The following is a 26,927-nucleotide window of genomic DNA, read 5'->3' as shown; positions in this document are numbered from 1 at the left end:
GTCCTGGAACAAACTGTTCTCGCTCATAAGGAACTCAATTCTTTCGCTTATAGGGGTTTCTACATACATAAGAGATCTAAATAAATCATTTTCCTGACACAGTTAAAAATACATTTAGAGTAGTTTCCGGTAGTATTTGTGCTAAATTATATGCCGTTTCTTTATTAAAATAAACACTTTAATCATTCTGGAGATATACTGCTTAATTAACAACTGCTGATCTCCAAAGATACCCTATAATGATTCATTACTAGAGATATATCTACCTCTCTTATAAACGTTAATCTCAACTCTTGCAGTATCTTTACCAATAATAAAAGTAGTCATATCACTATTCTTGCTGACAGGTTTTGTTATATATTTGCTTGCTTTGATACTGCAATATCTCACATTAATATGTGCCAATAGTATTTTATATAATAAACCAATATACGTTATTACCAATCAATTGTTCACAGTTATTAGTTATCCTCTAACAACCAAGGTTTTCATTGTATGCCTGTGATAGAGATAGTAGCCACTATTGTCAGTATGTGTTTCTGCAATAAAATCCATTGGATATTTTTTTAAGCATTTGCGATCTTGCATACATGCAATGCTGCATTGAGAACTCCACGTGGAATTTGATTAGTTGGGTTTTGATGATTTCAAAGGGGTAAGCATGTTTATCTCATACTTCAACGGAAATTATTTCTCTGTGTTCTAATGTATACTTTTAACTAATAAGAATGTGAGAGTGAACAAATCCTCTCTTTGGTCACTCAATTATTGTCTTGCAAGCATAAAGTTCAGCAATAAGTTTAACTTCTTTGAGAAATCAGCTTTTCATGAAATACGCAAGCAATCAAATAATGGTGAGTCCTTACTGTTTGATGTTGAAGAAGTTCAATTGTCATTTCAATCAAGTTTGGATTACAGGTGAACGTAACAGAAGGATATATAGTGGTCCTTTGCATATATACGGCATAATCGCGTTGACACACCGGTTCTCGTCAGATCATCGAAGTTAAGCACCGTTGAGCCTGGTTAGTACCAGATGGGTGACCATTTGGGAATTCTAGACGCTGTATGTATTATCCGCTTATCTCGACATTTGTTTTCAAGTCGTCTTGTACATAAACTTAACTTGCCAATGATATTTAACAATGCCGACTCAGGATAGGTGTGGTTAGAGATTGAGGACCTCCTGCTACAAAAATTTCACGAGCAAGCACCCCTTCGTTGGTATTAATAGTCTGTCAAAGACTGAAGGATCCTGTGGTCCTTCTGCATAACTCAAAAACAAGATAAATGTTTGTCTAACATTTCTATGTTTCCTAATCGGAATTTATAGAGTCTCGCAAGTGTATTTTACATCTTTAATTTAATGAATTGGATGGTCGCTTCTTTTAAAGACAAATTATGATTACATGCTTCTCATACAATAAAATGAAATAAATGAAACATTTTGATGGTACTGATCGATCTGTTGTAAGATCTGTTGCTGGGTTTCTCTGTCACAATTGAAAATGAAATCCATCTTGATTTTCTAGAAGAAAGTGGTTATTGAATGGAATCATAGTATCTATGTTACGATGATTTACGTTTGTCTGCTCTTTAAATGCTTTTCTGATTATGCATCTTCTACATGTGTTCTAGTGCATATTTAAAACACGTTTAGAATTCTGAGAAAACAAAGTTTGTAAACATATGGCAATGTCTCATTTCAAGCCCAACATTTGAGCGTCTTTGATGTTCTTCAGTTTGAGTGTCACAAAAGTGAAGTAAAGCTGATGAAATTCATGAGAATTTCTATGCAGTAAAAGCACATCACACACACCAAATCACTGACCTTAAATTCTGTAAGTGGTAAAGAATCCAAAGTAACATTTTAGCAGCTCCAAACATGTAATTTGAAAAGCTGAATTCTGTTTTAGAAGATTTCTTCTGAAGTGTATTGGTTTTGGTACATCATGTGTCAATATGTTTTGGAGAAGTTCTGAAGGATTTTGTACTTTTGCCTGCCATACGCGCCTTAAAATAAGCAAGTATATGTCGAAAAGAAAATTCGCACAGAAAATGTTTGCCAAAAAATGACGCAAAAAATTATTTGTCAAAAAGGAAATTTACAAAAAAAGGTTTTAAAAAAGTGACTTTTAAAAATGTTTTATTATTTCAGTAAAACTATTACTTACGCATTAGGAGGTTAAAGTGTTAATACAAACAAAATGGATGCAGTTTAAAATCTTGCCCAGGACTAATTTTTTTGTTTTTTTTTAATGTATAGAAATTTATATACATACAAGCCCGTAAAAAATATTCAGTCGAATTCCCCAACAAGTTTTGAAGAAAAACGCTTTAACTTTATTCTTGTTGTTGTAACATTTCTATACTTTTTTTACCAAGAGCGGAGGACCACTTGAAATATCAAAATAAAATATTAAATAGAAAAAGTTTTTAGTCTTCAAAAAACCTCATTACCTTGAAATCAATATATATATATATATATATATATATATATATATATATATATATATATATATATATATATATATATATATCAAACACGGTATTTTTATATATATAGTTAAGTGGCAGTTTTAGTCATTTACAACTGCTTTAAAGCTTCACCGTTTACTCATTTTTCGACCAAATTTCAAGCAATTATTACAATTTATAGATCACCTTCTCGGCTATATTGTAAAAAACATTTCGTTCAGTAAATCAAAAGTTATGGTCTATTTACTGGTGTTCAAAATAGTAGAAAAACGTAAGGAGGTGAGCGACGTTTTTTTATGATTAGTTTCCGCAGCAACCTCATCGCTTCAGCGACTAGTGTTGCTACAAATTCACTGCTCTCATGAAAAGAGAAGTAACAAGTGAAGCAAAGAGAATGAGGGAAGACGAGTGTTTTACATATGTATGTTAAGTTTATGTGGCAAAGGAATAAGACTGAAATTTAAAAAAGAACAAGTGAATTTACTAGAAGCTTGGAAAAATTATGGATTGCATTAGAAAAATTCGAGCATGAAAAGTAATATTGTTAAGCTTTAACATGGAAACGAAAATGGTAGGGTATTCTAGTAAAAATATAATAAATTTATATCTTTATATAAAGCAGCATTAAGATTTTTTTTAATTCAGTTTAACATTATATGATCATTTCTTATGCTACAATATTTTAAGTTATAAGTATAGTATATTGTTTACTAGAATATATTGTCCTTTGCTTTTACATATTTAAGCTTAATCATATTACTTTTCTATGGTCCCATTTTTCTGTTGTAATATATATATATTCTGATTTTTAATATCGTAAATACGACCCCCTCTCAAAAGAATATATAATATCGGGATTTTTTTTATATTGTGAACTGCTTAAGAAATTTCCGGGATTTAATAAATGGTACTATATATATATATATATATATATATATATATATATATATATATATATATATATATATATGAACGTACATATTGCAGTCAGTGCTATAGGAGCACTTGCTTAACAAAAAATTCGACATTATTGTGATTCATATTTTCCAACCATCGACATTGTAATTTTAAAAGAAATGATGTTATTGTCGGGTGATGACTCAACGGTATTTCCAAATTAATACATAATTACATCGTTTTCTTTTAAAAGTATTTCTTTATAATTTAAAAATTTAAGGAAAACACGGATTTCTCTCAACAAAAATGAAACAGTGAGAATTAATATTTTCCTGTACATCCAGGTCCACACCTTTTTCAGACAATACTAAATTTACGATGGTCTATTTTGTATTTTTTATGTTTTGGAAAGCATACACACACGCCAATAGTCGACTACTGTTTATATAATAAAATAGCAAGGGTATGCGGCGTAGCTCAGGGTTATAAAAATTAAGTAGATATGAAAATATTTTGTCATATCTTTGTATTAAAATTTCTATCTCTCTTTTTCTCTCTAACCATCTATGTATATTTCTCTTTATACTTGTTTTCGTTTTACTGTCTTCATCATTAACGTGTTCTTTATCTTTTATCTAATTAATTCCTTTTGTGTGTATTACTGAGCTGAAAAACTGTAATTAAGTTACTCAACCTACTCCTTTTTAAATGCAATACTGTATCCCCCTATTAATAATAATTGCCACATAGAACAAAACCATGGGATTATTGATTCCGCGTTAGTCCGTTTAGTCCACCTTTTAAAATTACACAAACAGAAATTACGTTTATAATTAGAATAGTCAAAAGAAATGATATATTTTATCATTATTCACATTTATTGATTGCGTACAACCACCGGTTAAATAACAAAAATGGTTATTAACACACACTTATCAAATATGATAGAATAATATTAATTAAGAAAATTTTATTGCAGGCTGACAACACCGAGTAGATCAAAACCGAATATTATTAAATAATGTTAGGAGAGTTCACCGCATTGTCCAAAGCACGGTATAAACTACCGTATAAAGAGAAATCCTGTTTATAATTATAATTTACTTGCAACCAGGAAGGATAATCTCATGACCACAATAAAAGATTAACATAAAAACTGCTACCAAAACGGGGAGATAATGTATGTTTTCAGCATTTAAAAAACCTTAAAAATAGTTATGTTCATAAGTGAATTATAGGACTTTCTCAGTCATGTTTTGGTAGAGTAATATTATAATGAATCTCGTGAACTATTTAATAGATATAACAAGTTTCAATCATGTCATATTTATTCTTGTCGAAATATTTTAGGAAACTTTTAAATACAAGTTTTCAGGCGAGCTATGATTAAAATAGAAATGGTTTTCAAACTTAAAGAATCCATTACTATATTCGAACATTAAATACGTATGATATGTAGTTAGACAAATGCACTAAATATTTTTGTTTATTCATGAACGCACATTACACTACGGTCAACCAAACTACGGGTATAGAGAGATAGAATACACATTTTTCTTTATTTAAATATTTGTGTCATATAAAATTATACCTTAAACACAATATAAAATGCTGGGTTTTGTTTCTTTACGTACGTCGTGCAAAGGAACTTCTAATATATTTGAGAGTAAGTAAAAATTCCAGTATCCGGAAAATGTCTATCATTATTAATAAATTAAACTAGTTTTTATCTTCTGATAACAATCCCCTAGTGGTTGAATTATATGAATTAAATAATTCGGAAATAAGTTTGTTTTTTAACTAAATATTGAAGATAATATTATATTCATTTTTATTCGAATCATGCTAATGGTAGAAACAGAAAGTATTACTCTCTGCTTAAATCTTGAGATCAAACACAATTATCAAATTTGTAAACAAAGATTAAACATTATATTTATCAATTCATTTGACTATGTTCTATTGATGAAATTGAATGTCGTTTTTTTTTTATTCAATTTTCCTCCCTACTATCGGGGATATAAGTTGTAGGGATATTATGAAGGGAGATGAGTGGCAAGAAGTCTGTTTACATTACACTTGAACTTCTGCATGTCAGTACAGTTGAGAAAGAAGAATTCTGGAAGGGGGTTCCAAAGTCTAGAAGTTCTGGGAAAGAAACTACCGGAGTAGAACGCCTTCTTAAACCCAGGGATCTCTACTGTAAAGGGGTGGGATTTAGCTGCTTGTCGGGTTTGTCGGGGTATTCATGTCGAGGGGGTACAAGTGCTTGTAGTTCGTCAGAGCATTCACCATTAAAGTACTTGTAGAACAGGCAGAGGGATGCAAAATTTCGTCGATCGGAAAGAGGCTGAAGTCTAGATGACAGTTCAGGATCTATCAGGTCGGCGAGTCTTTTGAATTCTGTCAAGGAGTGAGAGACAAGTAGCTGATGCACCAGCCCAAATGTGACAACAGTACTCCATACATGGCGAATAGTGGCCTTATAGAGGTGCAGGATACTTTCATGCGTAAGTAGTTTTCTATCATGATAAGGAGAGCCCGTCTGAAGTCTTATTACATTTCATTTTTATCTTAACTGTTACCACGAAATGGTCAGAGGATCCCAGAGGAGATAGAACGGAACATGAACACAGCTCAGGGGATGTTGTGAGGAAAAGGTCTAGAAGGCTTGCATATTGACCGGGTGTATCGGGCACACGGGTGGGTTCGTCAACAATCTGAGTGAGGTCATAGGAAATGGCAAAATCATGACAAAACCTCCTCTCGTCATCGGTTTTATTTGAGTGGGCCAGCCATTCCACATATTACCGCAAATGTGAATGTTAGCCGAAGGATGAGCAGACAGGATGTGGTCAATTTTCTCAGATATGCTCTTAAAGATAGTAACCCCACTATGTAGGGGCGATAGAGGGCAAATATAAATGCAGTGGTGTGAGCAATTGCAGCCCGGAAGCCCGGAAGCACATATAGGGTAAGTAAGCACCTTCTCTGGAGATTTCCCTACCACATGGAAAGCCATCTTTGATGTAGGCACATATTCCATACCCATGACGATCTTGGGGGTCAGATTTAGATGTTAAGTTTGAGTATCGTTTAATTATGAATTTGTCTAGCGAGGTGGTTGGCCCTATGCCAGTTTCACTTAGTAAGAAAATGTCCAGCTTCGTCTCCTGTAATTATTGAAGGGAACAAGCTGAGTGGTGGTAGAATTGAATGTGACCATCCATTTTTGTCCCCATTCCTCGACAGATTGGATGTCATACTCTAGTGTTTCTGCTATTTCCTTAGATATGCGTTCATTTGTTTTCTCCCCGTACCTGTTAGAGAGAATGGTGTCATCAGCAAATATACCCATCTCTGAAACAATTTTATCAGGGAGGACATTTATGAATATCAGGAATAATAAAGGTCAAAGGATAGACTCCTTGTACTCCTGCATTTATATCATATTGTTTAGATGTACTACTGTTAAGGATAACCTGGATTTTTTCTTACTTAAGAAGGATTTAATTACGTTATGTATTATTTCAGTGATTCCATATTATCTAATTTTCCTTAGAAGACCATCGTGCCATACCCTGTCAAAAGCTTTAGATATATCGAGGGCTACCGCGCTACCCACCCCTGTTTTGTCCAGTGAACGGTATATACGTTCAGAAAATGCATGTAGGATATCTGCAGTGAAACGGACTTGCCTAAATCCATATTGATTGTCCGTCAGGACTTTAGCAGTTGTAAGCTGTAATGGACTAGAACTTGATTAATTAAGGACTAAAATATTTTGACTAAAAGCGAGAGAAGGCTAATGAGGCGATAATTGAATGGGTCAGTTCTATCGCCAAAATACTTAAAAATTGGTACTACAGAAGCGGTTTTCCTGCAGTCAGGAAAGCAAGATTCGTTAAGGCATTTGTATAAACGTTTGGAGAGAACTGGAGCAACTTCAGCGGAGCATTTTTTTAATATCACAGCCGGAATGAGATCGAGTCCACTTGTTTTTGATGTGTCTAGGTTTTTTTATGATACCATGTACCTGAGAAGGTGTGATTTTCAAATCATCTAGTGTGGCGTCTGTCTCCAAAGGAAAGTCGAGGAGGGAGTGGTGTGCTGGATCCAGTGTGGAGTTTGAGCAAATTGACTGGCAAGCAGGTTAGCTTTCTCGGTTGCCGTGCAAGCAACCTAATTATTGTTTGATATTGGGGGAATCTGGACTGCCCATTATTTATTACACTGTTGTAGATTTTCCAAAAATCACGGGCTCCTAATTGTTGTGCTTCGGTTTCAGTGTATTCTGTCTTAGCTGTCGCTAATCCTCTCTTAGAATTACCTCTAGCTTCTATATACTTCTGTCTGTTTGAACTGGACTTATGTAGGTTGAATCTGAGGTAGGCATGCTGCCTTTGAGCGATGGCAACTGCACAAGTAAAAGTAAACCATTGGGAAGAGTGGAGCTTACTATAGAATTTCCATGTGGGAACATGTGCTTCAATTGCAGTTGTGAACTATTCACTGGCCTCATTTACACACTTTTCAGCTGGAAGAGAAAAGATATTACCTAATCGAGCATCTCTGATGAGATATCTGATGGCTTCCCAGTATGCCTTTTTGTAATACCTCGTTGTTTTGAGCAGTGGGTCTTCAGTTTTGGGTCGAGAATTTAGGGTGATTTCTACTATTATCACAAAGTGATAAGCATTCCCGAGTGGACTGTGGTCAGAAATAGATCTAGAAGTGAAGCATGTTGATATTGTTGGTCTGGGAAACGTATCGGAAATGTAACCGTCTGTTATAGAAAATGAGATATAGAGAAGATATTTGTTGTGTTACCAGCTACGTCTGTGTAAGTAGAGAGTCTAAGCCAGTTACTGTGGTGGACACTGAAGTCACCAAATACATGTAATTGTGCGCTACTATCGAGGGAGAATGCTATATCTATGCCGTTAGTGACTTTGTTTATTAGGGTACAGTTCTGGGTTGAGAGAGAGAGAGAGAGAGAGAGAGAGAGAGCGGTAGAGAAAATAATAGTAGCTAATATTATGTTGCACGTTTAGTCTTAAGCACATAAAGGCCTGGTAGTCTGTTTCTAGTTTTGTTTCTCTAGTCAGGGGAGGGTGTTACGAATATAGACTCCAAGCCCGTGCATATGCCTGCCTGAGTCCTTAAGGCAGAGTGGGAGATAACCAGAAATGTTAACGTGTTGAGAAGGAATAGAGGAGTGTAGGTTAGTTTCACTTCATGCTAACATATCCGGGGTGTTTACCAGGAGAAATGATTCAACATAATCTAAGTTAGTTCGGAACCCGCGGATATTCGTAAATGCAAGCCTCAAGAGAGAACACAGGTTGGTTTTCTTTTAGTTTGGTCTTGGTTTAAACGTAATTTTTTCTTGATCTGTCATTTCATTTTATTTAATTGAAAAGTTTCAGTTAGGGTGAGTAAGGTGTGCTGGACAAGTGGTGGTGCAGAATATTATACATGCAATACAGGTAGACTATCAGCTGTCTCATCATCCACAGGATTGTGGCCTAAGGAAAGCACACCGGGGATGAGTTCAGGGTTCTTTTTCATGCCCGGCATAGCACTACAAACATCCCGATATAATACAACTGTTGATGAAGCAGCCGCTCTAAGCACTACCAAAGAGTTTGGACTATCAGTTGGAAACAGCAGTCAGGAACTGTCAATCCGATATCCTCAAACCATTAGACAAAAGTCAGTCCAGTCCAACCGTACCGGCATGTATGGTAATGATGCACTCCCACAATGCCCAGTTTAGGGGGATGGGATGTGGCAGGAGTGGGAAAACAGCATTCATTGCCCTAGTCAGGAAACAAGGTCGACCACTGTATGATTCTCTCGAATCCCCGTGATAGCACCTCTACGCCAGGCTAATAGGCAAAGAAGGAGTATGAAAGCCGGGCGATAGACGGAGCTTATCTTCTTCTTTAGCAGTTTAGGTTTGAGTCACCAGCTCTAGGAAGGTTGTCGTCCGGGACTGAAGAGAGCTCCCTTTCCTAGGTTTAGCTTCAGAGTTTTCCTTCTCCTAGACGGAGGACCAGAGGAAATCTACGGGTTTATCACCACCGAAAGTGTTCACCCCGCGCCTGGGTCCTAAACCAGGTATTTATGCGACCCCGCATGGATAGTTAATGTTGATTGGTTATGTAGTAGGCTATATATCTACTGAAAAGTTACAATCCTTGGAGTGATTAAAAAGGAAATTATTATGCTTTTGCTTTTCATTTCCATTGTTACTGGAAGAGAATAGATAAGTAAGGATTCATGCAACTAAATTTGCAACAGGATTAGTTTGAGAGAGAGAGGGAAAGAGGTAGGAGAGGTTAGATATAGTTTATATGTTAGTTTTGGAACAGGATTACATGTTAAAGTATGATTAATTTGATATTAGGAATTAAAATTTGGTGCCCAAACTCTAAGTATTTAAGACGTCAGAAAGATTAGAGGTATGCTCAATATACATACAAGTAACAACATTTGATTTGGAGTACAAATATATAAATAAAATATATAATGGAAAATATATAAGTTATGGCGTATTCTGCAAGTATAATAAAGTGTAAATGGATAAATGGCATGTTTTCAGTAGATAGGAATATATGGAATTTTACATATTAATATGTTCTTCAGACATCTAACGAAGGAAGATAGCTTCGCCTTTCTTTTAAGATCCGGAAGTTTGTATTTTGTATAACAAAGCGTTTCGGTTCAGTTTTTATGTAGTAATTATTATACTACTATCTTCTATCTAAGGGGAAAAGATAAAGGATTGCTATTTATTATAGATCACTTTACACCTATGTGTAAGACTATAGCTAGTAAGTATCTACTTTAAAGTTTAACTATGGGATAACTATATAAGAGCCAGGTACGTCCAAGGATGGAATACTGTTGCCACATCTGGGCAGGAGCTGCTAGAAAGGACTTGTCCTGCCTTGATAGAGTTCAAAATAGACTTCGTAGCCTCGTAGGAGATGTCCTTTTCTCCTCCTTGCAACCTCTATCTCACAGAAGAGATGTTGCGAGTTTGTCTCTGATGTATCGTTATTTTCATGGAAAGTGTTCAACTGAGCTTCAATCTATGGTCCCCCCTCGCCAAACTTTCACAAGAAACACTCGTCTAGCTGTAAACACTATCAATAATTTCCCCCACTCTTTATCTGTGCCTAAACCTAAACGTAGATTCCATGAACAAAGCTTCTTTCTTAGAACTGCACGCCTGTGGAATTGTCTTCCGTTTTCCTGCTTTCCGGCTGACTACAATATGGTTGTGTTCAAGTCTAAAGTAAATAAGTTCTTGATGAGCCGTTCCATATAAGTTATTAAATTTACCAAATTTTCATTACTAATGATTACTATATTGACCAATTTCTACTGTACACTCTTTAACCCTTATCCTTGAGTGGCCTCTTGGCCTTGATAATGTGGTAATGCCTTTGTAAAAAAAAAAAAAAAGAGCATACTCTAAAGCATGCCTTAGTATAAATCTTTAGATGTTAATGTGTATTGATTAATAAAGTCAGTTACGTTCAATGGATTAGATTTAATGGCAGCTGGGAAATAGAGCCGTGATCAGGAGAGAGGGTTTAAATAACAATACATTATAATTACACGTTAGAGTATAGAGTTTAGGCTGGAGTTTAGAAAAAAAGGTTTGTCATGCAAAACAGACAAAGGCAGTTATATTGGAGGTAAAGTATCTGTAGGATATAATTGGAATACGTAGCATACAAACAGCGGTATTTTTACAGTTTTTGACTAAATAATAGGTACATAGTATCGTGGTTTATTGCTAAAGCCCGTAATTTAGGCCAGGTCCAAAGCATTTCAAGGGAGTCTCTGATATTGTAGTTGCGTCTGTCTAATTTTGTTTTTAAAAGAAGTTGAATAGAGTATTATAAGGTGTATATCTTAGCATAAGGATAGAATGAAAGTTTAAGGTAAAATTCAAAGTGATATAAGGAATTAGATAAAGATTAGATCTACGATCACTGGATGTTTAGCTGATCGGGGAAAAATTTTATCTATTCAGGAAATATCATAGTAGTGATATATGATTCAAGAAATTTACAGTACGAGGATACTGAAAGTAAGAGGTGTGCTGTTGATGATCCAGACGTCTATATTAATTCTTAATTTTTTTAAGTAAAAGTTAATATTCAGTTTCAGACATTACACAATAGGATGATTGTGCAAAAATCTTGTTATTCAACGTGAAATTAAATCAATAATAGCAGGTTATAATAATAGTATTATTATAACCGTCATTTGTCGGTGTATGTTTATTTTTATGAACAAGTATAGGCATATATATTACATTTTTTGTGACAGTGATGAATTTTTAAAAAGAAAGAAAACGGAAATCTTATTCCCAGCGTTAAAATAAAAGTGCAAATCTTTATACATTATATGTAACGCTTTATATATAAGACATACAAATTAGTAGTTCAGAAAGAAATACAACAAACTAAAAACATGAATGGTCAAATTTATTATTCCATATAAGATCAATACAGAATTGAGATGTGTGTTTTTTAGAATTACATCTATTCTTAGAAATAGAAAGATGGCCATTTCCAAAGATGGTAAATGTTTAGTGGTATATTCTGAAAAGAAAAAAAGCAGAAATATAAGCATTTAAAAATATTATTAAAATTATGAGATGAACAATGAGATATATAGATCATTTAGAATATACTATGACCAAGTCATCAATTAAATGATGAAGACATTAAATTGTCTGTCTATAAGATTGGAGAATAAAAATGTATTTCATGGTGCTAATGGGATTGAAATAATATATATATATATATATATATATATATATATATATATATATATATGGGGGGTGTACAATATCTGATATAAAACTCAATAAAAGTAGGGATCACATTCTTATATAAGTTAATAAAAAATACAGATTTATTAGTATGGCTTACAAAATATATAAAATAGTTTGACATTGGATTAATTAGTACTCTATTTCAGAAATATTGACTTATAACGTAAATAGTTGAGTTAATAAAATTAGCATTTAATATGTATATACAATGCATTTGTGTACGTCTAACACACACATACACATATAAATATATTTATATGTATGTATATACTTGCATATATATATATGTATATATACATATATATATATATATATATATATATATATATATATATATATATACAAAGCTTGTTTTCTTAAATATTTTCGTGATATACAAAATATACAAAATAAATATACTGAGATTGAACTTAATTTTCACTTCATTTCTACACTATGCTTGATAACTTTAATATATAATTAAATTCTATTTTCCATGCCATATTTTTATTGACCTTATAATGTAGTAAATGTCTCATGTAACTTTACTCATTATTTTTATTTTATTCTCTCTTTCTGTATATATATATATATATATATATATATATATGATGAAAATGATGGAAATAGTATTCCGACAAAATAGAGAAAATAAAACAGGAACAAACCGTATTATGTGTTCATCAACGTTTCGTCTTTATCTAGAGGAAATCTCGAAATAAAGACGAAACGTTGATAAACACATAATTTTTATTTTCTCTCTCTATATATACATGTTTTCGACTACTTGTAACTTTTTTCCTAACTATGAATATTTATTCGATTTTTATTTAATTCACATTATTGACCCACCATATGACTGGAATTCTAACATCTATTATTTTGTTCGAAAAAAAATATGGTTACGTTAGAAACGCACCGCACATTTTTTTTTTTTGTATTTTTTCTCAATACAGACACTTTCAAAAATACACATAAAAAAGAAGAAACGTTCATTGAATATTTTAAAAGAAATACTGTTTTTCTTTAGTATCACTTTTCTATATATTTATACATCGTAGAATAATATAACAAATTTGAAGACATTGCACCTATATTGACGTATTTTATCACACGCTAAACTTTGTAATATATGAAATAAATATCGATTATCTAAATGCAACGTACCAATTCTATAGAAAACAAACAAACACACACACATACACACACACACACACACACACACATATATATATATATATATATATATATATATATATTATTGCATTTTCACCCCAAACAATGCAAAATGCCACTTTATGTAGGAGGTTTCTATCTACGACATACTTTTCAGGGGTACTATGTACGGAGTTGAGCAGTAAGATGTATGTTTACATTACAATTGAACTTCTTCAAGTCATTGAAACAAGAACCTGGAACCTGTTGCAATCAAAAGAAAGACACTATTAGAGTAGAAAGATTTTTCTATCGTGTAGAGGTGGAATTTTGCTGCTTGTCGGTTTTTTCAGGGATATTTACGACAGCGATTGAAGCCTAACTGACCGTGCGGGACCTATTAGGTTAGAGACACTTTTTTGAATCTTGTCTAAGAGTGAGAGACTAGTAGCAAATGTACCAGCCCAAATGTGGCAACAATACTCCATCGGTGAATGGCGGCCTTGTAGAAGTACAAAATACTCTCAGGAGTAAGTAATTTTATATCACGGTAGAGAGAGCCCACCTTATATGCAGCAACCTTAGCAATGTCCTCAGTGTATCCGTTACAACTCTTGTTCCCTGTGAGGGGAGTTTGTATGATGTACTTTCAGGTAATGTTTTATTAACTATGGCTATCGGTTGATAAGCAGTTTTTATAGTTATTAAAGGAAACGAGCTTAGTATTAGTAGCATTGAATGTGACCATCCATTTTAGTCTCCATTCTACTACAGAGTCTTCCTTAAGAACGTCTGCAATTGCCTTGGATACGTCTTCATTCGTTCCCCCCCCCATGTCTGTTATAGAGCGTGGTGTAATCAGTAATTATACCCATATCAGAAACAATTGTATCAGGGAGGTCATTTATGAATATCAAGACTAATAAAGGTTCCATGATCTACCCTTGAGGTATGCCCCCATTTATATCATATTTTTTCGCATACGACCATCGAGGACAACTATAAATTCTCCTTTTTAAGAAAGATTGAATCCTATTAAGTATTCGTTCAGTAATACCATAGAATCTGATTTTCATGAGAAAACTTCGCACCATACACTGTCAAAAGGTGACTGCCCAAGCCTACCCTGTTTTATCCAGTGCATAATACATACGTTAAAAGATTACAGTTAGGATAATTGCAGTAAAACGGGATTACGTAACTGCCTAATGTAGGTCAAACAGACGTTTAGCATCTGTGAGGTTTTGGACATAGCTTGATTAATTATGGATTCAAATATTTGGACAAAAATGGAGAAAGGAGGCTAATGGCGCGATAATTTAATGTTTCAGTTTTCTTACAAGAGTTATATTAAACTGGTACCACAGAAGCAGTTTTTCAGCAGTCAGAAGAGCAAGATTTGTTAAAGCATTTGTTGAAAAGCTTGTAGAGCAATGGAACAACCTCAGCAGAGCATTTTTAATAGTACAGCCGGGATGGCATCAATACCACATGCTTTTGAGGTGTCTAGGTTTTTTATAGATATCATGTACTTTAAAAGGGAAAATTTTCAGATCATACCGTGCAGATTCTGCTCGCAGAGGAAATTCTGGGAGGGAATAGTTTGCTGGGCCCAAAGTAAAATTGGAGGCAACCCGATGGGCAAGCAGATTAGCCCTCTAGAGATTGTTGGATAATGGGGGAATTGTTGATCGCCCATTATTTACTACACTGTTATAGATAAACGTGTATATAAACCAAGCATTATAAGCATAATAACATATACAAGGTGATATGTAGCGAGTAAAGTTTGATGTGAGGTGTTGAAGACGCTCTTAGATTTTTTTTTTTTGCTGGTTGTAAGTTATAACGTGTAGAAAATCTTTATAGTGATCATCTATCGCAGGGATTTTCGAAGCAAAGAGTAACGTAACCAATACATAGGTTTTATTTAATTTGCGGATATATTTATCGGGCAGATATAGAGGGCTACAACGCGCGTGAAGAAGAGAGATATATATTCTTGTACTAAGCATATAATCTCGCCTAGCTTATTCTTGCATTAACCGGAGACCGTTTCCAAACGACTCTGAGCTTTAGATACTTGACTTGTTCATAATTCAAGTTCAACATACGGGATATTTTAATGCATCCACTAGTTACGTCAGTTTTACCCATGCAGGATCATACTTCAGAATTTTAGTCAATGACTTTTTGACAGTCCTCTTCGAACTCGTCCGCAGGGTTACCGTTTTTTACGTAGATCAGGATCAAGAAGTCTTCAAAATGCAGAACACATACGGACACACACACACACACACACACACACACATACACATACACACATACACAGCACACACAGATATATATATATGTATATATATTCTATATACAAATGTGCACGTGTATAAATGCACGCACATACACATATGTTTAAGAATCATTTATATAGGAGAATTATTATTAAGATTATTTGATTATCTGGACTACTATTTTTTTATACTTATATGCACAAATTATCGGTCGATGTAACCTCTGACCTTCTTCAAGTTCTTTGGTTGGATTAGAAAATGATTCGTAAGAACTGGTTTTAAATTTAGAACTGAACTAATCCATGAGTGAATCGGCTATGCCAAATAAAATAAGAAAAATGTACGTCCGTAGATCAAATAACGGTTTCACTTCGAAATATTCCCAGTGTTCCAAGGACCAATCAAAGATATGATAGATCGGCTAAAAGGTTTTTAAGTTAGAAAGCATGCATTTAAGAAGTTTGAGTCGTAAATCCGTCGAAATGATACGGATCACATCTATTTACATTATCATATTATTATATTATTATATATATTATTAAGTTATCATGATATTATCAATTCATCATCACAGTAACAATTGTAACTATATTCAAAATAATCAGTTAAATCATAAAACAATAATACGAATTACGTGAACCCAATGTCACATATAATGATCTCGTTAATTTACGGAATTAAATATTTTTACAAATTAACAATCAAATATTGTAATAGATGCAGTGTGGTTAGATTTGATATGTATCATTTTAATCAGTGAACTTAAAAGTTCTAATAATAGAAAAAACACATAATTGAATGGCCACTATATATTCTGTTTTTTTTTTATAATTGTAAAACTATATTTGTATTGAATCCTCTTTAAATGAATACAGTATACTGTAACTCACCGGTTTAGTATAGGAGTGTATGCATCAATAAAAACTGTCTTTACCAAACCAGTTTTTAGTGGTGCCGATAAGTGCTGCTAACGGACGTAGCAGCTGGGTAAACTCCAGCAAAACCTGTAGGGTAACCGTATCCACCATAATTCCATCCGACAGCTCCAACAGGATATCCCCATCCACCATAATAGCCTCCATATCCATATGGAGCATGGTTTGTTGTTTGGCTATAAGTCGATGTGGCTGGATATCCGTAACCACCAAGTCCCCTTCCTCCATAATAACCTCCATACCCGTATGGGGCATGGTTAGTAGTTTGGCTATAAGTCGATGCGGCTGGATATCCGTAACCACCAACTCCCCATCCTCCATAAAGACTTCCATATCCGTATGGGGCGTGGTTAGTAGTCTGGCTATAAGATGCTGTTACCGGATAGCCGTAACCACCAACTCCCCATCCTCCATAAAGACCTCCATATCCGTATGGGGCGTGGTTAGTAGTCTGGCTATAAGTTGCTGTTACCGGATAGCCGTAACCACCAACTCCCCATCCACCGTAGAGACCACCAATTCCGACTGGAGCGTGATGAGTTGTTTTGCTATAAGACGCTGAGGTTGGATAGCCGTAACTACCTACTCCCCATCCACCGTAGACACCTTGACGTAAAAATAGAAAGATTCTAAACATTAATTAAAAACATAAAGATTCTAGACAACTATTCAAAACATTACAATTGTCTTACATTATTATTATGCAATGTGTGAATTGCATTACACTCATATTTGTTTTCATATCAAAGGATTATACAATTACTTGATTTTATTACAAAAATTTACATACGCTCAGATTGAAAAAAGTTTAAAAATCGATATCGTTATAACCAAATTAATAGAGAAAATCGACACTCACGCGCACCGACACGATATGACACGTTCACAATACATGTAGTTAATGAAATGTCTTACTCAGTGAAATATAGAAAATTCGTAAGGATATTTACCTGGTAAGATGGCTGCTGCATAATTGCTGAACGCGATCACTGTAAAAAAAAAAGTAAATGCATATATATATATATATATATATATATATATATATATATACAAATAAATATATATAAAGTTACTTATATAAAATATATGAAGTTTTATATATATATAAAACTGTATATATAAAAAGTAATTTATATATATATATAAAGTTTTATATATATATGTATGTATATATATATGTATATATATAGATCATTACATTTTTAAAATATCACATAACTGTGAAAAAACTTTTGCACCTTTACTGTAATATTAATTTTTTCATCTGTATATTTACGTAGATTACTTCAAATGAATGTAGACATTCACGTAAAAATGGGTCTTAATTCACGTTTTTTTACATGTTTTTGATATTCCATTTCACCTTGATTTTCTTGTTTATATTTTCACCGATGATAAAAATAGTTTTCTTTGTAACCATTTGTTGCCAATATTATTTTTATTTGTTTTGTGTGGGGGAGGAATCACCGCCCACTGGTTATTTTCCGCTCACGTGACATCACTAAAAGGAACTTTCGGTCAACATAAAAGTTGAAACATTAAATAGACATTTGGGGGCTATACAAAAATGTAATTTTTAAATTATTTCTTGGATGATGAGTATTTTTTCTGTTTTTTATAACATGTGTTGACAAAAAATAATTTGTAAATTTTCTTGAAAAAACTTTTCGTTTTTTTTTTTTTATCAAAAACAACTTTTACCTAACAATTTACGATTAAAAAAATCAGTTTCTTAGAAAGAAAAAAAACAAACTTTTGTTGATAAAAATATTGCAAAAGACTAATAAAAGTAAATAAACAAAATGCAATTTTCTTGTGAAATATATATATATATATATATATATAGTCATCCACATACAGTACTGTTTCGCTGTTTCACAGCTCATCAGTGCGGCTAGACAGGCAACTACCTCAAGCCAGGATTGAAACCCGACCGTTTGTACGGCAGTCAAGGCTCCTAACCATTACGCTATTGGCGGCTGCTTGAACGAGTAGTGAGTTTAACGATGTTTTGATATCGTCTGAAATACCTCCGCTCGATTTGTTTACACAAAGAGCGCCGCTTATATGCTAATGGTAATTCGTGTTTCACTTCTCAATATGCTCAACTCAAGGTGAGGAGCATTATAGTCATCCACATACAGTACTGTTTCGCTGTTTCACAGCTCATCAGTGCGGCTAGACAGGCAACTACCTCAAGCCAGGATTGAAACCCGACCGTTTGTACGGCAGTCAAGGCTCCTAGCCATTACGCTATTGGCGGCTGCTTGAACGAGTAGTGAGTTTAACGATGTTTTGATATCGTCTGAAATACCTCCGCTCGATTTGTTTACACAAAGAGCGCCGCTTATATGCTAATGGTAATTCGTGTTTCACTTCTCAATATGCTCAACTCAAGGTGAGGAGCATTATAGTCATCCACATACAGTACTGTTTCGCTGTTTCACAGCTCATCAGTGCGGCTAGACAGGCAACTACCTCAAGCCAGGATTGAAACCCGACCGTTTGTACGGCAGTCAAGGCTCCTAACCATTACGCTATTGGCGGCTGCTTGAACGAGTAGTGAGTTTAATTATATATATTCAGTAGTGAGTTTAATTATATATTCAGTAGTGCGTTTAATTATATATATTCAGTAAATTTACTGTAGGTTTTGTTATTTTTTATTTATTGCATTTCTATTTTTCCGGTTTGTTTTGATATTCGTCTGTTACTTTGCTTGGTTACTGCCGGTCGAGCCCGAAATGACTAAAAATCCCGAGGATCGGGGTCAAATTCTGCAAGAGTACCAATATATATATATATATATATATATATATATATATATATATATATATATATATATATATATATATATACGGGGTATTTATTGTACAATCGGCCGATAAAAATCGGCCCGCCGAAAAGTTGATATTCAATTTAAAAAACACTTACAGTTTTTGTCAATTTCAAGAATAAGCAATTCTATCTATATAATTTCCATGTTACAATTATTTAGGTCTTCCATGATTCAACGAAAAAAATTGTTTGTTTTGTCTCTCAACATGTGACGCCAGCACAAGGGAAATGGCTAAAATTTCTAAAAAAGGGACATCTCAAAATATTGTGTATCCACAAATATTGTATTGAGAACATAAACATGAGAAACATACCTTTTGTCTTTTTTGTGTTCCATTTAAACAACCACAGCAACGCGTGACCGGGTACAGCTAGTATATATATATATATATATATATATATATATATATATATATATATATATATATAATGCGCGTAAGTATTTCTACTAATAAATGTATAATACATATATTTACCATAATCAATTTTTATATAAAATTTAACGACGACAGAGTTTTATTATTTGGAATAATCGTGGTACTATTTTCACCTTGGTAATTGTTTTTACGGCAATTGGTTGGAAATAACAGTTTAATTATAGTTTTGTCGAAATAAGAAAGCCAGGCGGTATTTTGAAAGAATCGTAGATTGTTACTTTCTGATATGGAATGTAACATTCATGTTATTCCAATTTAGCGCGAGGATTAAAACTTATAACCTAAAATAAATGTCACTGAAAACTTATTTGACTTATAACTCTGTTATGTTGATGTCAAGCACAATTAGATAATGGTTTACCTTATTATGTTTTAGCGATTTCCGTGTATTAAAAGTAGGATATGTATGCAATAGATATTTCGAAAGAATGACTTACCTGCTAATAAAGTGATCATTGTTGCTTTCATGTCTTCGGTTGATTAGAACACTGTTAAAAGATAGACGAAAAAATAATGCAAGTTTTTCCAGAGAATTTATGTCATTTGTATGAATATATAAAGGGAAAAAACGATACTGTAAATGAATTTTGCTGATATATATATGTATATATATATATATATATATATATATATATATATATATATATATATATATATATACATATATATATATATATGCCTGTGTTTGAGTGATAATTTAATATCATAAGATAGTGGATAAAGGAAAGGATGATAAATTTGTTGCCCTACAGAAAGTAAAACTAGTGTTTCATTTTAAAAACATCAATTCGGTTCCGGAACCGGGAGCCTACCATTTCTACAAACTCCGCCAGTAGTTCGGCAAAAACTCGGCAGAAACTCAGGAGATATCGGTGATCAGTCTGGCTTTGGTATTGTGGGATATCATTTTGGTGATGTTCTCGACGTATGACCAAACAAAGGAGTCCAGCAGTTCAGGTTAGAGGAGAAGGGTACAAAGTCGAAACACTTCTTCTAGAGTCAAGCTTTGGACTTGTGGGCTGAGTCCTGCTGCTACACCCAGGATTTATCAGCGGCTACCTGATTGTAACACATTCTTTAGCACATCCATTTGGTGTTGACTTTCCAGTTGCTTTCGAAAATGTGAGGAGGCATAGTGTAGGCCTTACTTGGAAACACACCAAAGACCATAACCGTGACCGGAAACTTTGTTTCCCTCACTTTGGGAAGTTCCTTTTATTCCTGGATATTCAGCGATGCATTTTTAGGGTGATGTCAATGGTCCTGTTGAAATAATTTGGATCAGTAGAGAGCACGAATTATACAGACACATTTCCGATCTCGCTTGTTGAACATTGTGTCACATTCATACATGATAGACGGCTCCTATCGCTCTAGGAATTTGTACACAACCGGCCAAGTAGTAGATGGTCTGCAATATCAAACGGAAATGAAATCTCTTCATTTTTTCTAGGGTGACAGTTTTATGGTTTCACCTTGTAGTTATTAAAGTGCGCTCAGTAACTAACGCATGAACATATATATTACTTTTCAATGGGCATTTACATATATATATATATATATATATATATATATATATATATATATATATATATATATATGTATGTATATTAAACCTTCACTAATATCGTCGGCAGAACTTTTTTTTAAGGAGTTGAAAATTATAACGAGTTTTTTTTTATTAATAGAAATAAATAATAAGATGTAAGATGATACATGCCCGATATTAGCACATACACACACACACACACACACACACGCATATATATATATATATATATATATATATATATATATATATATATATATATATATATATATATATATATATGAGTGAAAAGAAGTAGACAAACAATAAATACTATTCGGTTGTGGCGAAAATTCTTACGGAATGTTAAATTTGAATTTCTAATTAAGTATTTTCAAATTTTTAGTTTTCGTTTTAATACTTTTACTTTATATATCATTTTAAATGGCGTTTTTCACTCTCTCTAATTATTTTAATTACAATTGTATTAAAACAATTATATCACAACGCTGAATACAAGAGAGAAAAATGCAAATTCGAATAACATTTATTACAATTCAATTTAGGCCACAAAGCTGCTAAAACAGTTCGTTATATCAACGAAATGTTTGGTCCAGGAACGACTTCTAAACGCTCAGCACGATGGTGGTTTAAGAAATTTTGTGGCAGTGACAATCTTGAAAGTGTAGTAGTCAACCATCGGATGTTGACAACATTTAATTAAGAGTCTTAGTCAAAGCCAATTTAGTGTACAGCTGTTTGAGAACTTGCTTCTGGATTATACGTAACGTATACGAAGATTTCCAACCATTTGAGAGAAATTGGAAAGACAAAAAGAAACTTGATAATTGGGTGCTTTGCGAATTGGACGACAACAAAAGAAACGCCGTTATGAAGTGCCATCATCTCTTCTTTTACGCAACAAGAACAACCTGTTTCTCAACCGGGTTGTGACTTGCGATTAAAAGCGGGTTTCTTACGACAACCAGCGATGCGAAACTCAGTAGTTAGACGCCGACAAAGGTCCACGAAACTTTCCGAAGCCAGAGTTGCACCAACAGAAGACCATGCTGAATGTTTTTTGGTCTGCGATCGATCTCACTTATTACAACTTTTGAATGCAGTCGAAACCATTACAGCAGAGAAGTACTGTTAACAAATAGATGAAATACATTAGAAACTTCGACAACAACACCCAACATTAATACACAGAGAAGGGCAAATGCTCTTTCACGACAATGCTTGACCGCGCAGTGCTAAAACGATCCTGCAAAAATTGAACGAATTGAGCTATGAAACTCTATATCATCCGCCTTACTCTTCAGACCCCTCATCAACCGACTACCATATTTTAAACTTCATATATAAGGTATTTGGACCTGTAGCATACTTTCAATTCGTTTTTTAACCGTTTAAATAGGTGCTGAGGGGACACGATTGCAAATGAACTTGGGCCTAGCGGAAGTTGATTATACTATATATTATTTAATTGGAATGCATCATTGAGATGAGCATTGTTTATTAATTGATTTATTGCGGACTATTATCCTCATCTTTTTTAATTGTTGTTTCACGACGTTTCTCAATAAGTAATTCCAATTACATAATGCATATACCATTCGGCACGGACCCAACTATGGAAGATCAGATAATAAATAAACTTGGATTTATAAGACAAAAAAATACAACCTTGATCGCCCTTCGAGGCCAGTGGCGCAGTGGATAGAGACGTTGAGTCTCTACGGTTTCAAGTGAGCATTGTCTGAGGAAAGCGGTTTCAACTCTACCCAAAGCCGACCAGAGCCTTACTTGGCCAAAAAACGTGGTGAGACGACAACAACTATGGAAGGCAGTAATTGCCGAGGATGCAGTTAGGAGATTCAGAGTTGTTATCCCGTGGAGGTTACAACCTGACGAAGGCCAGAGGAATAGTTGACCAAAACGTTGTGAAAATAACAACTAAAAAAGATGAGTATAAGAGTCCGCAATAAATAAATTGATTATTATACTAGTTTTTTTTCTGCGTATATGTCAATCAAAATTTATAGGTTGAATAGTGTTATTTTTTTACAGTTGTTGCATACATATAGATTTAAAACATTAGCTGTTTTGGTTTCCATTCTAGTTGATGGCACACAAGTCGTTGTTTACTTTTTAAATCACTACGATATATTAGGTACAAAATCAGCGATAGAGAATTGGCTCTATTATAATAAATTTGAAATCTGCATGGATTTAATTATACTATGTAAGCGTATATTACGACCGGGAAACGCCGGCCAGCTTGCTTGTTTTATGTTTAATTCAGTTGCTGGACACTTGATTTTAACAGTTTGCTCTTAAGTAAGATTTAAAAATACATCTGTTAATGTATCTATATTTTAGTACAATATTCAGTACCAGAAAAAGCGTTTTCAGTTTCAGAGTTGTTTGAATAATAGTAAAAATAAGCGTATGGAATTAAGTACGAATCCAAACTAAAACCTGACAGATTTAGACAAGACGAACTTGCTATATTGCCTTTAAACGACTTTTTTAAGACAACTACACTAATAAGCCGTGAATGAAACGCGTGAAAAAAGCGGGAAAAGGCGAACTTTTTCTATTTAACAAATATTAAACTAAACTTTTATATATACACAGTCATTGATCTGCAGGAGACTGCATATCGGTTAATTAATTTGCATATTTCTTTGAAAAACGGGCGTTAACGAATTACTTATTCATTTTTATGGTTTCTTATTGAACGATTGGTTTCATTTTACTATTAAGCTAGATTTTATTTATGCACAATTTTATACATTTTTGCATAATTGCGTAGCATTTATTATGAAAATATTCAACACAACGAAATATTTAAACTCCTTTTAGAATATTTGGTATTCAAAGTTTAAAATTCATATATAGGATATTTGGACAAGTAGCACACTTTCAAGTATAAAAATGACCGTTTATTTGTGGTTACAATAAACATGATTATGCCCTCGTTCTTCTGTTTTTGTTGAATTTTCGTTAGAACGTGCGACATATGATAGATGAAGATAAACTTTGTTTTACTATCGAATCGAAGTTAAAGTTTTTTGCATCAAATCATTTCCTGCAACTAATTACAAAGTATTTACTCAATAATTTTTAAATAAAACAATCTAATTTATACGCAGAAATGTCATCGTTCTGGATTTAATGGCTTTACCAAGTGTTGGCCATCGTCTACATATGCATAGAACAAGTATGTTGTTAAATCATCAAAAATAAAATATTATTCCTTATAAGTATGGAAAATATTTTAATGGATGTGCTTCGATAATCCCAAAGTTCTTGGACACCCACGATGTAGATCTTGTAATAAATTCAACAAGCAGCAAAAGCCCACTTCTGCACTGGAGAACCTTTTACTTACAAAGGTGTGTTTTCTTGAACGGCTAGACTTTTAAATTCCGCCCGGACACCTGCTTCCTAACTGTACTGACATTCAGAAGTTCAAGTGTAATGTGAACAGAAATTTCGATGCTAAACTCCCTACATAGTATCCATGTAAATGTGGTTTCAAATATTAGGCCAGTACGTCAAAGTATCACTGTGCCTTGTTTAGAGTAAATATAACAGTAACAAAAAACAACTAAGGAAAAGTATAGTAAGTATTAATTGAATGATAATTGTTGGATAATTTGAATTTTATATATAGAAATATTGTTACTGTTCCCCATATAATCCTCACTAATGTAACTATTAAAATGCCCACTTTTTTGTTTATTACCCTAAATATATTACATGATACACATATATATAAATATGTATATGTATATATATATATGTGAATATATATACATATATATATATATATATATATATATATATATATATATATATATACATGCGTGCGTGCATAATTTAATGATGCCAAACGTCAAAATGTTAAGGATTTTAATTTCTCATCTTTGATATTTCTTATAATTAAAATACATATCAAGGGCACGATATAATCTTTCAAAAACGGATGACATATTGGCGTTAGTAGATTAATGATGACATCGTATATCATATAATATGCAGTACCACATCTCAATTACTCAAGAGAGATGTTACGCTTAAAATTCAACGTTTGAAATGTTTAATAAATACGACTTGTGGATTCGAAAAAATTATTTTATAGACACACACACACGAATATATATGTATACATTTTTTCAAATATTTCAGTTACATTTTTCTAAAAAATTGCGAGTTTTCTATATCATAATATTGGTCAAAGATTTCTGCTCGATTTTATGTTTGAAGCGCTAAATTTTAAGAGGAAAGTTAAATGAAAACATACAAAGTGCGAATACTTACGGAAATGGATGGTCAAACGATGGGTGATCAAATTGGAGATTACGACGAATGACTTTTGCAGATGGCTTTTATAGCAACATTTTGACATCGGGAGAATGAATCTAATAATATCGCTATTGTGTCTAAATGTCATGAGAAAACTTCGTTTCGCTGTCAGAATTCCAATTCAATCTATTAACACTGATTTGCTTTAAATTAATAAAAAGTGAGTCAAGCATAAAGCACGGTTACCTTTTCTCACGATGTCCTGGAATTCAATTGTTCAGAAATGAACAAGGGAACCAATTAATGCATGAACATTAAATTTATAAAATTAGCCTCTCATAATAATAACAATAATTTTGCAAGTCTGGGAATTGTAACGGATATTTAGTACAATTTATTGAATGAAAACAGACAGATATTACAGTTCTATTCAATGAACTTGTTTTGCAAGATTGACTGAGCCATAAATTCTATGTTAGCACCAATAGCTAATCTGATTTAGCAAATTTACACCGGCAATGAATTATTTTGTTTCAGATTTTCACAAAGATAACGGGAATATATTCCGGTAAAAATTGGGCAGGGTGGGAAAACCGTTATTTAAACCGATTCTATTATTTGATTGCATGAAAAATATCCTTAACGATATACAATACCAATTTGTCTTGGATTCAAGAAGCAAATAGAATTTTTACTGTTTAGTTGTAAAGTTGACATTATTCACTTTAGATATTAACAGTTCGCGTTTTAAAACTCGCGTATTTAAATATAGTATAAAAATATAAAATGCATATGGGAAAATATATAAATAATGTCTGAATATTTTATATGAGCATTGATAATTCGTATGATTTGGATTATTATGTATTAATCTCGAGTGTTATTTTCACAAAGTTTCGGTCATTATAATCTCAGATCATTTTCAGAAGTACAGGGTGGAACGATGAAATTGTCGCCCCAGTAAAGCCGATATGATTCCACTTCTGTTTGATGAAAATCGGTTTTCTTTTTCTTTTTCTTTTCTTTTTTTTTTGCAGACAATCTACTAGTTGGCCAGTTGTGCACGAATACCCCAAGTGCAATAGGAGCCTTCTATCATGTTTGAAAGTGACAATGTTCAGTGAGCGAAATCGAAGATTCGTCACTACCGATTCAAGTTATGACAACATGACTATTGCCAGAACCCTCAATATGCATATCCGGACGGTT

At 33.3% G+C, this 26,927-nt stretch overlaps 1 protein-coding gene and 1 pseudogene across 1 annotated transcript; one reads left to right on the top strand and one right to left on the bottom strand.

The window, feature by feature from the left end:
• The first annotated feature begins 956 nt into the window (after nt 1–956).
• On the top strand, nt 957–1,073 carry LOC145283679 (5S ribosomal RNA; annotated as a pseudogene).
• Nucleotides 1,074–11,872: 10,799 nt separating this feature from the next.
• LOC145297454 (uncharacterized) lies at nt 11,873–25,833 on the bottom strand. Its single transcript, XM_080143370.1, has 5 exons — nt 25,734–25,833; nt 20,311–20,361; nt 17,549–17,587; nt 16,554–17,204; nt 11,873–12,002 (listed from the first exon to the last, which is right to left on the bottom strand). The coding sequence occupies exons 2-4, from the start codon at nt 20,339–20,341 to the stop codon at nt 16,609–16,611; spliced, it is 666 nt and encodes a 221-aa protein (XP_079999496.1). The 5' UTR covers nt 20,342–20,361; nt 25,734–25,833; the 3' UTR covers nt 11,873–12,002; nt 16,554–16,608.
• Nucleotides 25,834–26,927: the final 1,094 nt, after the last annotated feature.

The sequence above is a fragment of the Euprymna scolopes genome, chromosome 1 (assembly GCF_053919585.1).
Source record: "Euprymna scolopes isolate OS-2025 chromosome 1, ASM5391958v1, whole genome shotgun sequence".
NCBI classification, from domain to species: domain Eukaryota; kingdom Metazoa; phylum Mollusca; class Cephalopoda; order Sepiida; family Sepiolidae; genus Euprymna; species Euprymna scolopes.
Note: the sequence above shows the minus strand (reverse complement) of the source record. Positions and strands in the feature narration are given on the sequence as shown.

Coding starts and splice junctions, on each gene's coding strand:
- LOC145297454 (XM_080143370.1), bottom strand. CDS start 20,341: ATGAAAGCAACAATGATCACTTTATTAGCAG. Junction 17,588..20,310: donor AATGATCACTTTATTAGCAG/GTAAGTCATTCT, acceptor TTTTTTTTACAG/TGATCGCGTTCAGCAATTAT. Junction 17,205..17,548: donor TGCAGCAGCCATCTTACCAG/GTAAATATCCTT, acceptor TTTTACGTCAAG/GTGTCTACGGTGGATGGGGA.